The sequence below is a fragment of the Trichoderma virens genome (assembly GCF_000170995.1).
Source record: "Trichoderma virens Gv29-8 chromosome Unknown TRIVIscaffold_87, whole genome shotgun sequence".
NCBI classification, from domain to species: domain Eukaryota; kingdom Fungi; phylum Ascomycota; class Sordariomycetes; order Hypocreales; family Hypocreaceae; genus Trichoderma; species Trichoderma virens.
Genome location: NW_014013662.1, coordinates 583,458 through 596,054, shown reverse-complemented (window position 1 = coordinate 596,054; position 12,597 = coordinate 583,458). Strand labels below are relative to the sequence as shown.

The window sequence follows — 12,597 nt, the reverse complement described above, 5'->3', positions numbered from 1 at the left end:
GAGATGACTAGTCTTCATCGTCGTCGTCATCCAAATCATCCAAGTTAGTAAACTGGAACTGCTTCTTTTCCGCCTTTGCACTCGGGGGTGCGGCAACGGCTGCGTCTCCGGAGGCACCGACCGCAGTGCTCGCTCTTCGCCATTCTGCTTGCTGTTTTTCAATCTGTCGCTGTCTCTCTTGGCGATGGCGTTCCGCCTCCTTCTCGCGCTCGGCACGCTCTTGCTTCTCCTTTTCTTCCTTCTCTTTGCGTTCCTCTTCTTCCTTGCGTTTGCGCTCTTCTTCTGCGACAGGATCGTAGCCTCTAGGGTCGATGCCTTGCTCCAGGAGGATCTGATTGGACGCCAGTGCTCCGGAACGGATTTTGTCTTCAAGCGGCCAGGGAAAGAATAGCTGTCCCGACAGAGGATTAAGGAACTGATTCATATTGTCGGGAAGAGTCGTGTGCAAGGAGGCCTGGGCTTGCTGGGCGGATTGTTCGATGATGCCGTTTGTAGGAGCAGGACTCTGCATAGGATTCGGAGTTTGCGCGGAGGGCGTCATGGCTGATTGGGCCTGGGAGTCGGGCAACGGTGTTTGACTCTCTTGAGTTGCGGCCATGGCATTTAGAATGGCAGCGGGTGGCATAGACGTCTTGCTGATGCGACGGGCATGACCGAGAAGCTCTTCGTATAGGATCGGGAAGTTTGGTTCGGAAGGGTAGATGGTGACTTGGGTATTGACAATGTCTTTTCGCGTCGTTGCAAGTGAGCTGAGCGTCTCGCGGATCTGCGCATCTAGAGACGTGGATAGCTGGCGAAGCTGCAGGATCTTGAGGTGGTTGTTCTGATGTATTTCCACTGATGAGCTGCATTAGCGATTTCTGTCACGCAATGAGAGGTAGACACCGGATGCATCTTTCTGGCATACCTTGTTCGAGCCCTTTGCAGAGTTCATTGTCAGCAGCCTTGAGCTCCTCTGCCTGAATTGCCGAGGGATGATATTTCGTGACCGAGTCAATCAGCGTCGCAAGAGCCTTTTCCAGGCGCTCAAACCGGCCGTCAATGTACGTGTCCATGATTGTGCACAGCTCAGCTATACAGCTATACAGCGACACAGCGGCGCGAGGCTGCAAAAAAGCGGAATCGAGAGTTGAAAGACCAAGCGGCGAGGCTGATTTTAATCGGAAACGAGGCACGTTGGCTCGATAACAAGCTGGTGTGGGGCCTTTCCGGGCCGATCATTCGATTGGCCCAGCAAATTCGAGATGTGCTTAGTCAGAGCCTCAGGCCAAAACCTTGGCCGAGAATCGCCGGCATCGACAAACTCGCGCACTTTGAGTGACGGCATTTCCGACGACGAATTGACGAGCAATTGATCGATACACGCGGTTCCCGCTGCAAGAACTAGTCAAGATGGTTTCTCAGGTACGTTCCACGAGTGTGTTTCCTGCTGGGCGGGACATTCGCATCCCGAGGCTGGTGAAAACGGGCAGTTGAAGAAATGCGGCCGGCAGAGAGCAGAGAGCTAACTTTTTTCGCTGCGAATAGACTCCCTTCCGCGCTGCGGAATTCAAGAGCGCTTTCGGCCCCAAGTACGTTCGAACTATATGGTCTTGATGGTTGAACATTTTGCGATTTGAGGAGCTGCATATCTGGAAGGGGGAGGGCTTCAGAGAAAAGCTTTCCACCTGCAGCAGCAGTTTGATGGAGTATGGACTAACTTTTCGCAAAGGTACGCTTTCCAGCCCAACTACCGCGGCATCACCGTCCAGACTGCCACTCGATAGTAAGTCTCTTCTTTCTTTATTTTGTTTGTGGTATCCTTGGAGGAAATTCTGGGAAGCTGTTGAGCCAGGTATGCGATTGGAGGGGTAGTGGTGTGATCGAGAGGTGCTCTGAAAATCCCATCAAACAACCGAACTCGCTATAGAATGCCGCCAAACTTCTCGACAATACCGTTCGACTATGCACTTGGAATTCAGCTCTTCGTACGGATATACAGAGTCTTCAAGCCTGCTAACATGTTGATAGTGGCTTCCGTGCTGCCACCATTGGCGGTGGTCTCGGCGTTGCTCTGATGCTCTACGCCTCCAGCCTGCCCCGTTTCCGCGCTGACGTCCTCTCAGTAAGTGCTCAGTTCCAGTTGATGGAAGATATATGCTTACAGTTTTCTAGAAATTCCCCATCGTTGGCGGTCTCTTTGAGAAGCAGGAGATCCACCCTGCCGACAACGTAAGCTCCCTCTTGATGAGTAACTATTCTCAAAGCGTATGGATACTGATTGACTATAGCCCTTCTAAATGCACTCGCGAGATGGAGTTTGTAAAATTGTAACAAGGCTTTGCGCGGCATGCCTTTGTATAAGAGATACACAATAGACTTTTCCTAAACCATACCTGTCTACCTATGCAACGCCTGCTCTGTCTTGTGAAATACCTAGGATAACATCATCTATGACCTAAAGTTCCTTTTTGTAAGATTAATTGTATGTATTTCAACCAGTACAATAAAGATAATAGCGGTGCTCGTGTATTACTTCGTCTCCCAGCTAGATCAATTACAGTGCTGTTTGCACTATCCATACTGTCCGCTTCTCATTCATCTTGACAGCTCATCTCATTTCGACCTCTCTCCCCTTCAACAACATGACATACCTCGGCCTGTGAAATCTCATACAAAAAAATGATACGCTCGTTATAATTCCCACCGTTTTATTCTGCAGATGCGCACATCTGCGCTTTATTTTAAATTTTGTTTAATTGGTTTCAAGATCCTCATTTGCCAACATGGCATCAAACGCCCCTGATGCCATTGCCATTGCAGGGAAATTCCAATTCGCAACATGGGCCGCCGGCGCTGTCCCGATTGCTTTCGTTCTTCATCTTCTTCTCGTTAGGAGCAGTGGAAGTGACTCTGGAGGATTAGGCCTTTTGTTCACCGTTTTCCTTGCCGCAGCGGCGTTTCTTTGGCTGGGCGTGGTGTCTGAAATCGTTCCCGAGCCGTATCTGGTGAGACTACAAACGAGCAACACATTGTGCGGTATGCTCATGGTTCATGAATAGGATGAAGTATTTCATATTCCTCAAGCTCAGAAATACTGTGAGGGGAAGTTCTTAGAATGGGACGATAAAATCACGACTCCTCCAGGACTGTAAGTGACTGAACTCTCAATCTTGACTCTAGGGATGGCCTCTAATGTGGCCAGGTACTGGTTATCCATCTTGATCCCACAAGCAGCAAAAAGCAGTGGTCTCATCGCCTCTTACGCATGTGATCCCAAGACTCTGCGGGCTACCAATGCAATCGGCGTCATTGTTCTGAGTTACATAGCCTTGCTATGTCGGAAAGAGATCGAGGCACGTTTGCACCAAGCACATTCATCCGTCAGTATCAAAGCTGTATCCCAATATGCGATGCACACAGCCTTTAACATTGCTCTGTTCCCTTTGCTCTTCTTCTTTTCAGGGCTATACTACACCGATGTCGTTTCTACTGCTGTTGTTCTTACGGCGTTTCTGAACCATTTGCATCGTGTTGGACGAGCTCACAGCTCCTTTTTAAGCGACATTGTTACTGTTGGTCTAGGGCTGTGGACTCTTACCATGAGGCAGACCAACGTTTTCTGGGTTGTCGTTTTTATGGGAGGGCTCGAGGCTGTTCATTCTGTGAAGAGTTTGCGGCCACAGTCTGTTGCTCAGCCGTCCATGACGACGTTATCGGAGCAGTTGCTGTTCTTTATCAAGAGATGGTCGGTTGGACATGTGCATGACTTGCCATTGCATATGGCATATCCCGAAGGTGATACGAAGCATACCCCAGATTGTAAACTCTACAGCTGACCCATTGAACTAGATATGTTATTCACCGCCGTGAGTCTAATCGTAGCAGCCCTCTGCAACCCCATCCGAGTTGTCAGACAAATATGGCCCTATGTCACCATCCTGGGTGCGTTTGCAGGATTCGTAGCATGGAACGGCGGCGTTGTCCTTGGCGACAAGTCCAACCATGTTGCCACCATCCATCTCCCACAGATGCTCTACATCTGGGCGTTTTTCGGCTTCTTCTCCCTGCCGCTCTTTGTCCCATATGTGGTGTTCGCGATGGATGCTTTGCGAAGCGTCTTCATCTCACAAAAGAACGGAGCAGGAAAGGAATCCGGGTCTGCATCTACGAAGGCGAAGTCCGAAACACCAAACGCTTCTTCAAACTCGGCCACTCAGCCCGTGCTCTCACTCCCGCTGAAATTCTTCAGCGCTATTTTCAACAATCGCCTGCTTTGGCCGCTATACTTAGTCGCGACTTTTGTCCTATCCACCCTCATCGTCCGCTTCAACACCATCATCCACCCCTTTACTCTGGCCGACAACCGCCACTACATGTTTTACGTCTTTAGATACACCATCCGCCGCGCCCCTTGGATCCGTTACTTCCTCATTCTGCCTTATACCGTCAGTCGCTGGTTTGTCTGGGGCACTCTATCCGGCTGCACGAATTGGACCCCGACACCTTATAAAGATGATTGTTCAGCGTACTATCACTCATCCAGCCCATCGCCATTTACCTGCGATCCATTTGTAGTAGCAGATGCCACCCACAAAACCACCACCGGTGAATCTCAAGGCGCGCAAGCACAGACACAGAAAGAATTGCAGCAGAGATATATTCAAGACCCCCTCTTATTCTCAACAGAGCCTGTATCGACGTCCACAGGACTCATCTTCCTCCTAGCCACCACCCTCTCGCTAATCACCGCACCGCTCGTCGAGCCTCGCTACTTCATCATCCCCTGGGTCGTCTGGAGACTCCTGGTCCCCGCTTGGAGATTGCACGATCACCAGACAGCAGCGAATAGTTTGTTCGATGGCGCTACCCCAACATCCGCCTGGGGTAGATTTGTGAATTTTTGCCGCTCTTACGACGTGAGGCTTATCCTCGAGACAGTCTGGTTCATCGCAATCAACTTCATCACCGGATATATATTCCTCACCAAGCCTTATGTTTGGAAGGCTGAAGATGGAAGCATCCTTGACGAAGGAAGACTACAGCGGTTCATGTGGTAAAAGAAAAAAAAATTACGTCTTTCAAGTGAAACACCGTCGTTAAGATAGATGTTGTATTTGTCAAGAGGTCCTTGAGCAGCCTCATTCTTCTTATGCTAGATCAAATAGAATACGAATGCCAAAATTCATTCGTCAAAAGACTCCCAACTCAATAGCCAAACGCCGCGCCCATGTCTCGAATCCCAAACCATAAGTCCCAAATGAATGCCTTCCCGTTGGCGTTGTTTTGATGTTTTGCAGCCTTGTTGCCCAAATTCCAAAAGTCGCTCTAATCATGTATATATACGTTTTTTCTCATTGCTGATGGCCAAGCAGGAAGAAGTGAGAAGGAGAGGATGATAAAATAAATCCCAGAACCAGTCATTCTTGTGGGAATCTCGAATCATTAGTTGATGTGATATCAACTATAAACTTAGACGATCGAGACTCAGGCCATCGTTACTCCTTACTCGTCGAATCACGCCCAGCTTGAAGAACTTTTCCTCTCCAGCTGCTGTCCTGCCGCCGATATACCACTTGTCGGCGCCGAGGGCATCGCGAAAGCCTTCACTACTGCTATCGCTGCCTCTTCTGCGTGCGCCAGGAATGGGGATGGCGCCGCCAGGAGATCCACGGGGCGTGTGGATGGCGACGTTGGTGGATGATGTCGCAGCAGCGTTTGTGGAGATTGCGCGAGCGGTGGAGGCCGGCGAAGAAGCTGCGGCGGCGGCGGCAGTTGTGGAGGCGACGGCAGATGCAGATGCAGCTTGAGTGGTGTGTTTGCTGGCTTGCTGGGTGAGGGAGGGCGCTTGTTGGCGGAAGGAGTTGAAGAAGGAGGAGAGGAAGAAGGGACGTTGTGACGGCATCGTTGTGCCTGGTTTCTCTTTGATGCGAGGGTTGTTTGGCGGTGTTACGGTTGTGTATGTGCTTGGCTTCGCCTCGTCTGATGCAGGTTGTTGACGATTATTATGCGTTGATGTAGATTTTCAGCTGCCTGTGCGAGTGCGTGCGTTTCGTGTGCCGCGGTAGGGTTGAACGAGGGAGAGGTCCCAATATTCCGCCTATGGGGGCGTCCCGGGCTTGCAGATTTATGCGAAATGGCTGCAGCTGCTCGCGGGCTATCGAATGAGGGCCGTCGTCGCGGCTGGGCCGTGATGCGGTGAGGCCTGGCGGTTTTTGCGGAGCCGGAAGCGCAGAGTGAGATTCAAGTCGAGAGGCCGTGTCGTGTTTTCTCGGCGATCAAGAGGGAGGCCCAAGGGAGACGCAGAGAGTCGGAGAGAGGGAGAGCAGAAGGGGGATAATCTCGCGATGATGAACTGAGCAAGGGCAGAAGCAGGATTCGCGCAGGAGAGATGCAGAGCGGTTAATGAAGATGAAGCTGAGCCGAGCGCAAGGGCCGTTGGTCCGAAGATGGATCGAGCAAGGCAAGTTTTACGGTCCGAGATTCTGACGTCGAAGAGTCGGCAAAACTCGGGCAGTCGGGCCAGTACCCAGTACGAAGGAGTGCTAATGGAGGGGCTGCGATAGGCTGGAATTGTGGAAATACAGCACCTGGATGGCCTGGGGCGGCGTCACGGACCACCTGCAAGTCACACTGTGCATGTACTGCTACAAGGGCCTTGGCGCACCTCCATCGGGCTTCTGTTTTTGTTCCGCGGGCAATCAATCAATGAGAGTTGAGCTACTGCTGTACAGCGTCACTCGGGTCGTTATCTAGATGGAGGTTGACGCAAGATGCAGAGGGGATGCATATGATATGGATGGGCTGATGTTTGCGGGGAAACGATGGAGGCAACCAAGGGTCTTTCAGTAGCAAGGAACAACACCCAACGACGACGATAATAATAGAGTCCAATAATCAGATCGGACCGCCTCTCACAAACGGGGCGTCGTCCGGCGCGCAACTCGAACAGCCTCGACTAAGAAGTGGCGTGAGCTTTTGCACCGGCCATATGGACGGCCTGGTTTTCTCTCCCTTCGTTCTTCATCTAGCAGCGGCCAAAGTCTGGGGTAACCCGTGTGAACGAACCATGGCGCTTCTGTTGTGCCGCTGGCCGGATTGATGGGGCATAGCCTCTGCCAATAATGCATCTTCTCCGCATTCATCTCACGAACCATGGTTGCATTTGCATTCAAAGTGCCCAGAAAACGCCCGTCAAGTGATCCGAGTTGTTTTCTTGCGATAGGTATTGTATCATGACAAGGGATCGGAGAGTGGAAGCGAAATATGGAGTCATGTGCTCTTCGGAAGGGGAAAAGGAGAGGAAGTTGGCTCACAGCTGCGGGTTAAGGTTAAGGGGAAGAGTACTGAAGAGTAGACTAAAGGGTTGCTCCTACAGTAGTCGAGGAGCTCAGCCGTTTGCCCAAGGAACTGCTGCAGGTTTCGAAGACTCATCATCTTTTGCTTAAATCCATGCACTGTACTCCGTAGAGTGGAATGATTCAAGGGATCTTCTTTCATGCGTTCCATTCTACCAGGCAGTCAGAGTGCACTAACCCAAAGCAGGATGCATCTAACGGGGATGCCGCTGAATCGAAAATGGCCTAGCGCATCGGCTTCCCTCGGGAGGTACGTACCCCGTGTTACGCGCATCAACTGGAGCTTGACGTTTGGCCAAAGGGGGTCAAGCGTGGAAATGGGGAAAACGGAGTGTATTTTCGAGCAGAGGTAGGCAGCATGTGAAATTGATTAAACAAATGGATTCAATAATTCAATAATTCAATAAAACAATTCTAATGTAATGCTAACAATATCTATCCATCTATCTCTCTACTTGTGCTCATCAAGAATCATTCCTCTATTTTTATACTGCAGAAAACGCCCTCAAATGCTTCCATCCATTACACCATCGCACCGCCATTCACCAGCACCGTCTGGCCCACAACCCATGAGCTCTCGCCGCTGGCCAGAAACTTGATCGTGTTGGCGATTTCCTCAGGCTCGCCCAGTCGGTTGAAGGGACTCCAGCTCTTGATAGAATTCACCAGAGCCTCGGGCTTGCCCTTGTAGAAGAGATCCGTGCCCGTTGGTCCAGGAGCCACGGCGTTGACGACGATGCCCTTGGCAGCCAGCCCCTTGGCCATGACACGGGTCATCTGCTCGATGGCGCCCTTTGTTGCTGCGTAGAGGAGATACTTGGCCGGTGCAAATGAAAAGTGGCAGATTCCCGTAGAGATGAAGATGATGCGCGAGCCAGGCGGCATGTGAGGAAGCGCCTTTTGGACCAAGAAGTAAGGGCCCTTGACGTTGAGGTCGAAGCACTTTGCGAAGTCGTCCTCAGTGGTGTCCTCAACATCCCGCATCGGCATCATGCCTGCACTGGCCACAATCGTATCAACACGGCCGAATTTGGCCACGGCAGCGTCGACCAGGCGGCCCAGATCATCAATGTTGCCAGCGTTAGCCTGGACGGCAATGGCGCGGTCTGGGCCGAAGGACTCGACCATGGCGTTTGCTGAGGCGGCGTCGCTGAGGTAGTTGATGACAATCCGGGCGCCTTCTTTGTAGAGGCGCTCGGCGCAAGCCTTGCCGATGCCGTTGGAGGCGCCGGTGATGAGGATGACTTTGTCTTGAAGAGACATGATTAATCCCGTTTAATATCTAGTTGAAAGTTTAAACAGTAGCTGGTGAAAGGTGTTGATTCGGCGTTGCTAAAGTGTATAAGTGCTTATTGCTGTGTTTGTTGATGCTATTGAAGCTGTGGTTGTTGGAGCTGTGGATGATGAGACAGATTCGACAACATCACGAACGAAACAGTCTATTATATATTTACATCTTCATCCCCTGTCAAACATGAATGAAGTCCGAGAATTGCGCGAGTTGCCTTCCATTATTCCATCGTTCGTCATCCGAAACTCTCATCCGTTGCTGCCCCGAAGCAACGGATTTGATGCCAATGGAAATAAATCCAGAGCAGTAAAATCGAGCTTCTGGTGGCCCCGCTGTGTCTGCCGGGTTTGGGCATCGGGCGAGGGACAACAAGGGGAGTGATAAATCCGATGATGGCGTCACTGGCTCGCTCTTCGCGCGAAGAACGGGGGGAATGGATGCGCGAAGCCGTAACTGAAACGGGATTTTTTTTTTTTTTTCTGTTTATCTTTTGTTTTTCTTTTTTTGATACCACATTTTCTACAGAGTGAAACTGTTCCATTATGCACCTATGGGTTTTGTGATTATGAATTCACTAACCCGACAGAAGCGGCTCAAAGGCCGAGTTCCGCAGACCCACGGAGACCCCAGCATCCAGAGATGTTGATGAATTCGGAAGACGAGAGAGCCTCGCCCTTATTGATTTATTGGGGCAAATTTGGATATAGAGCGTTCAGATTGTTTTTGACTTGTCGAATGAGTGTGCTTTTGTACCAAGCAGCTGTTTACAATATTGCCTTGATCTTGATCTTGGTCTTGTGCCACTAGAATCTCACGCCTACATCTACCTATGTTCACATGGAAGTTAGGTACGGTTTAATCACTGCACCAATGCACAGAGCCCCTTTGAAGCCAATAATGCCAAAGGGAATCAAAAGGACATGTAAATTCAATTGTGGCTCATATACCATGGCTCGCGGTAGAATCGGTTTACTTCAATAGGTGCAGGGTAGACCTGAGATGCATGCTACAACACTCAGATGAGTGCTTAGTACATGTGCGGTTCTCTATAATCCCTCAAGTGTAAGTGATCGCCGAAATATTGCTCATGTGCATTACTGCCATACACGGCCAAGCATTCTCAGCATCTGTATTTGTCTTTACTTGCATCATGTGCGTTCCCACGTTACACGCACATGCTCAGCTGGCCCCTCACTTAACTGCAGCCCGACATTAAACGCTCCACTCTGACAGCGATGACATGCATCTTGCAGCTTCATCTATACGGAGTGCATCCACTGTGTTGGTTGTGATGATGCAGTTGTAGAGAAGAGAAGCAAACAAGATGGAAAATTACCAACAACAAAGACCAAAACAAGACGCATGGTAATCCAAAAATCAGAGGTAAGCCGCCCACGCAATGATTATTCCATAGCGGAGCAGATCAGAGCTACGACTGGGAATAACCGCCCGTGTAATATCACTAATTGGGCAAAGTATAAAAGGGACGGGAATCACATGTCCTCAGCTTATTCACTCATCCGGCCTCAATTTTACACCAGACTTCAAGTATTTACGAACAAATAATCTCGAGATAACCTCTCAAATGGCCAGCTGGCAGGCATATGTCGCTTCGTGGATGGTATGGTGGCGATTCAAGGGCTCTCTTCAAACCATCGAGGCTCTTCGCCAGCGCATCGAAACTGATCGCCAGACCAAGAGTACTCGACCTCCAGCGCATCTGGAAAAGCAGTTCACCATTGAGGAACGCCATCTCGGAGGCTGCACTCTCTATGATGTAGCGCCCAAGTCTGAGATGCCTAACCAGGCCAGGATTCTTTACCTCCATGGCGGCTGTTTTCTGTTTGAGATTGATGTGGCACATTGGCAAATGGTGGCAGCACTGGCAGAAAGTCTGCGAGCCGTGGTGACAGTAGCGATATTCCCGCTGGCGCCAGAACATACCCTGATGGAGATTTTTGATGCGGTAAGGCCGGTATATGACGACCTTGCTTTGCCATCCCAGGACAAGACGCCCTTCTTTGTGGTGGGAGATTCAACGGGTGGCAGCATGGGCATCTCACTCACCCAGGAGGCGCTTAAAGCAGGACGGCCAACGGCATCTCGGCTCGCCTTCATGTCTCCCTGCGTCGAGTTTACCTTTCATAACCCCGAGGTGCGGCAGGTCGCCCAGACTGATCCGTGGCTGGATGTCCCGGGCTTTGAAGAGGCAGTACGGTATCTTTGCCCAGATGTCTTGCCGGATGATGCGCGAGTGAGCCCTCTTTATGGAGACGCTAGCAAGCTGCCTCCGACCATGATATTCGCCGGATCAACAGAGATGTTGACGCCGGATATCAGAAAATTTGTGGCCAAGGTGGTGGAACGGGGCCGAGAAATTGAGTATGTCGAGGGAGAGGGCATGATGCATGTTTGGCCCTTGGTGCAGTTTCTTCCAGAGGCGAGGGAGGCCGTGGATAAGCTGGTGCACTGGCTGGAGTGTGGGAAGAATTGATGATGGGGGCTATGAGAATGAGGATCCCATATTGTCGTGATATTGACGACTGAGGTAAGTGAATGATCAAAAGAAGCGGGCTGGCGTTTGTGTTTTCTTGTGCCGCATACGAGACTTTGGTTATGAGATGGATATACCTACATATAGAATGATTCACAGCTGTTTGGATGTTGACAGAAGAATGGAAGGCAACACTGTTACATGTTGAAGTGGACAAGAAGAAGATGCGGTTGGTGATTTAATTACATGTATATACCACATAAAGCTGATTCAACACTCATTTACTCACATCCAACTTCATCACTGCAAAATCTACCGTCCCAACCTCCATCCACATCTTGGCTTCGAATTCGTGCGCCTTAAACGTTTCCACCAACGACCTCTCAACACCAGCCCAATACTGCACTCCATCTGCCTGACACTGCTTACGACCAACATCAACCAGCTTCTTCCACACATCTTCCGCTTCCAATCGCGGAAGAGCTGGATCGACAAAGAACTCGACAATCATCCAGTGATGGCTGTCTTCGCCAGTCAACACCGTCTTGCGTACTTCCGGCATGGCGACTTGTCGAAAATAATCCAGGCGCGCGTTTCGTACTGCGCGGTTGGGACGGATCTTTTCTAGGATGCTATCATGGTGGCGGTAGAATCTCCGGAGGCGCTCTTCACGGACTCGTAGGTTAGTGATTTAACTCACAATCTGTTGTTTCCAACCAGACAAGCATTGAAGGTTAGAAAGGATGTAGTTTTACTCACTCTCGCGAGGCGAGCTTTTACTAAGATCCAATCCTGCTGGCGGTGGATTGTCTCCGGGAACTAATGTCACCCAGCCTAGTATCTTGGAGTCCTCTTCAAGCACGTAGACGTAGACGCCCGGCTTGAGCACCAAGTTGCGCACGTATTGAGTCCACCACCTCCTATATGCAAAGGGATGTTCCCACTTGCCAGGGAAGAAGTACTTGTGAAAACCATCCTGCCAAGTCAATTCGACTACGTAGTCCATGACTTTTGGGACATCGTCAACGGTCATGAGTCGGATCGCCATGCTTGCTTTGGTGATGATGCAGCGAAAGAAAAGCTATTGAGAGCGAGTTAATATCCCCAATGCAGTTGTAAAGTCTAGAGTTATGAAGCGCGTTCCATCATAATTGTAGAAGTAGTAATCTGGGCGGGATCGGCAACAAGGGCCCAGGCACTACGCGTCTTACCTCAGATTCTTTCGCAGTTAATGCAAATGGCGAGACGCGATTTGCCTACTTGGGTGAGACCTAAGCACTACCTTGTTGTCATTTTAACTTCTCACGTTCAACATTAGTTGAACGAAGTAGATGCGGTATGCGAACTTCGGACGTTCAGTTGTGAATTGCAGAGAAACTTGTAACGAACGGCATTTGCGACTCAAAGTAATTGAGAGGATATTCTTAAAACTTATTTCCTTTATGTTTGCTAGATCTTGTCCTCTATAAAAAAGC

General features: G+C 50.2%; 6 protein-coding genes across 6 annotated transcripts; 3 read left to right on the top strand and 3 right to left on the bottom strand.

The window, feature by feature from the left end:
- Positions 1–7: 7 nt before the first annotated feature.
- TRIVIDRAFT_44802 (uncharacterized protein) lies at positions 8–1,055 on the bottom strand (the record flags this gene model as incomplete). The annotated part of the gene is made up of 2 exons (XM_014096752.1): positions 8–837; positions 908–1,055. The coding sequence occupies 2 exons, from the start codon at positions 1,053–1,055 to the stop codon at positions 8–10; spliced, it is 978 nt and encodes a 325-aa protein (XP_013952227.1).
- A 263-nt stretch (positions 1,056–1,318) lies between these two features.
- TRIVIDRAFT_89141 (uncharacterized protein) lies at positions 1,319–2,373 on the top strand (the record flags this gene model as incomplete). The annotated part of the gene is made up of 6 exons (XM_014096751.1): positions 1,319–1,404; positions 1,528–1,571; positions 1,712–1,765; positions 2,011–2,104; positions 2,155–2,211; positions 2,271–2,373. The coding sequence occupies 6 exons, from the start codon at positions 1,393–1,395 to the stop codon at positions 2,277–2,279; spliced, it is 270 nt and encodes an 89-aa protein (XP_013952226.1).
- Positions 2,374–2,751: 378 nt separating this feature from the next.
- Positions 2,752–5,600, top strand: TRIVIDRAFT_76479 (glycosyltransferase family 59 protein; the record flags this gene model as incomplete). The annotated part of the gene is made up of 4 exons (XM_014096968.1): positions 2,752–2,987; positions 3,042–3,130; positions 3,185–3,777; positions 3,832–5,600. The coding sequence occupies 4 exons, from the start codon at positions 2,766–2,768 to the stop codon at positions 5,037–5,039; spliced, it is 2,112 nt and encodes a 703-aa protein (XP_013952443.1).
- Positions 4,546–8,600, bottom strand: TRIVIDRAFT_231748 (uncharacterized protein; the record flags this gene model as incomplete). Its single annotated transcript, XM_014096750.1, has 2 exons — positions 4,546–5,961; positions 7,874–8,600. 2 exons carry the CDS (start codon positions 8,598–8,600, stop codon positions 5,444–5,446), a joined length of 1,245 nt encoding a protein of 414 aa, XP_013952225.1.
- A 1,578-nt stretch (positions 8,601–10,178) lies between these two features.
- Positions 10,179–11,411, top strand: TRIVIDRAFT_216733 (uncharacterized protein; the record flags this gene model as incomplete). The annotated part of the gene is made up of 1 exon (XM_014096749.1): positions 10,179–11,411. One exon carries the CDS (start codon positions 10,214–10,216, stop codon positions 11,120–11,122), a length of 909 nt encoding a protein of 302 aa, XP_013952224.1.
- Positions 11,400–12,170, bottom strand: TRIVIDRAFT_226140 (uncharacterized protein; the record flags this gene model as incomplete). Its single annotated transcript, XM_014096748.1, has 2 exons — positions 11,400–11,788; positions 11,882–12,170. 2 exons carry the CDS (start codon positions 12,168–12,170, stop codon positions 11,400–11,402), a joined length of 678 nt encoding a protein of 225 aa, XP_013952223.1.
- Between the last annotated feature and the right edge of the window lie 427 nt (positions 12,171–12,597).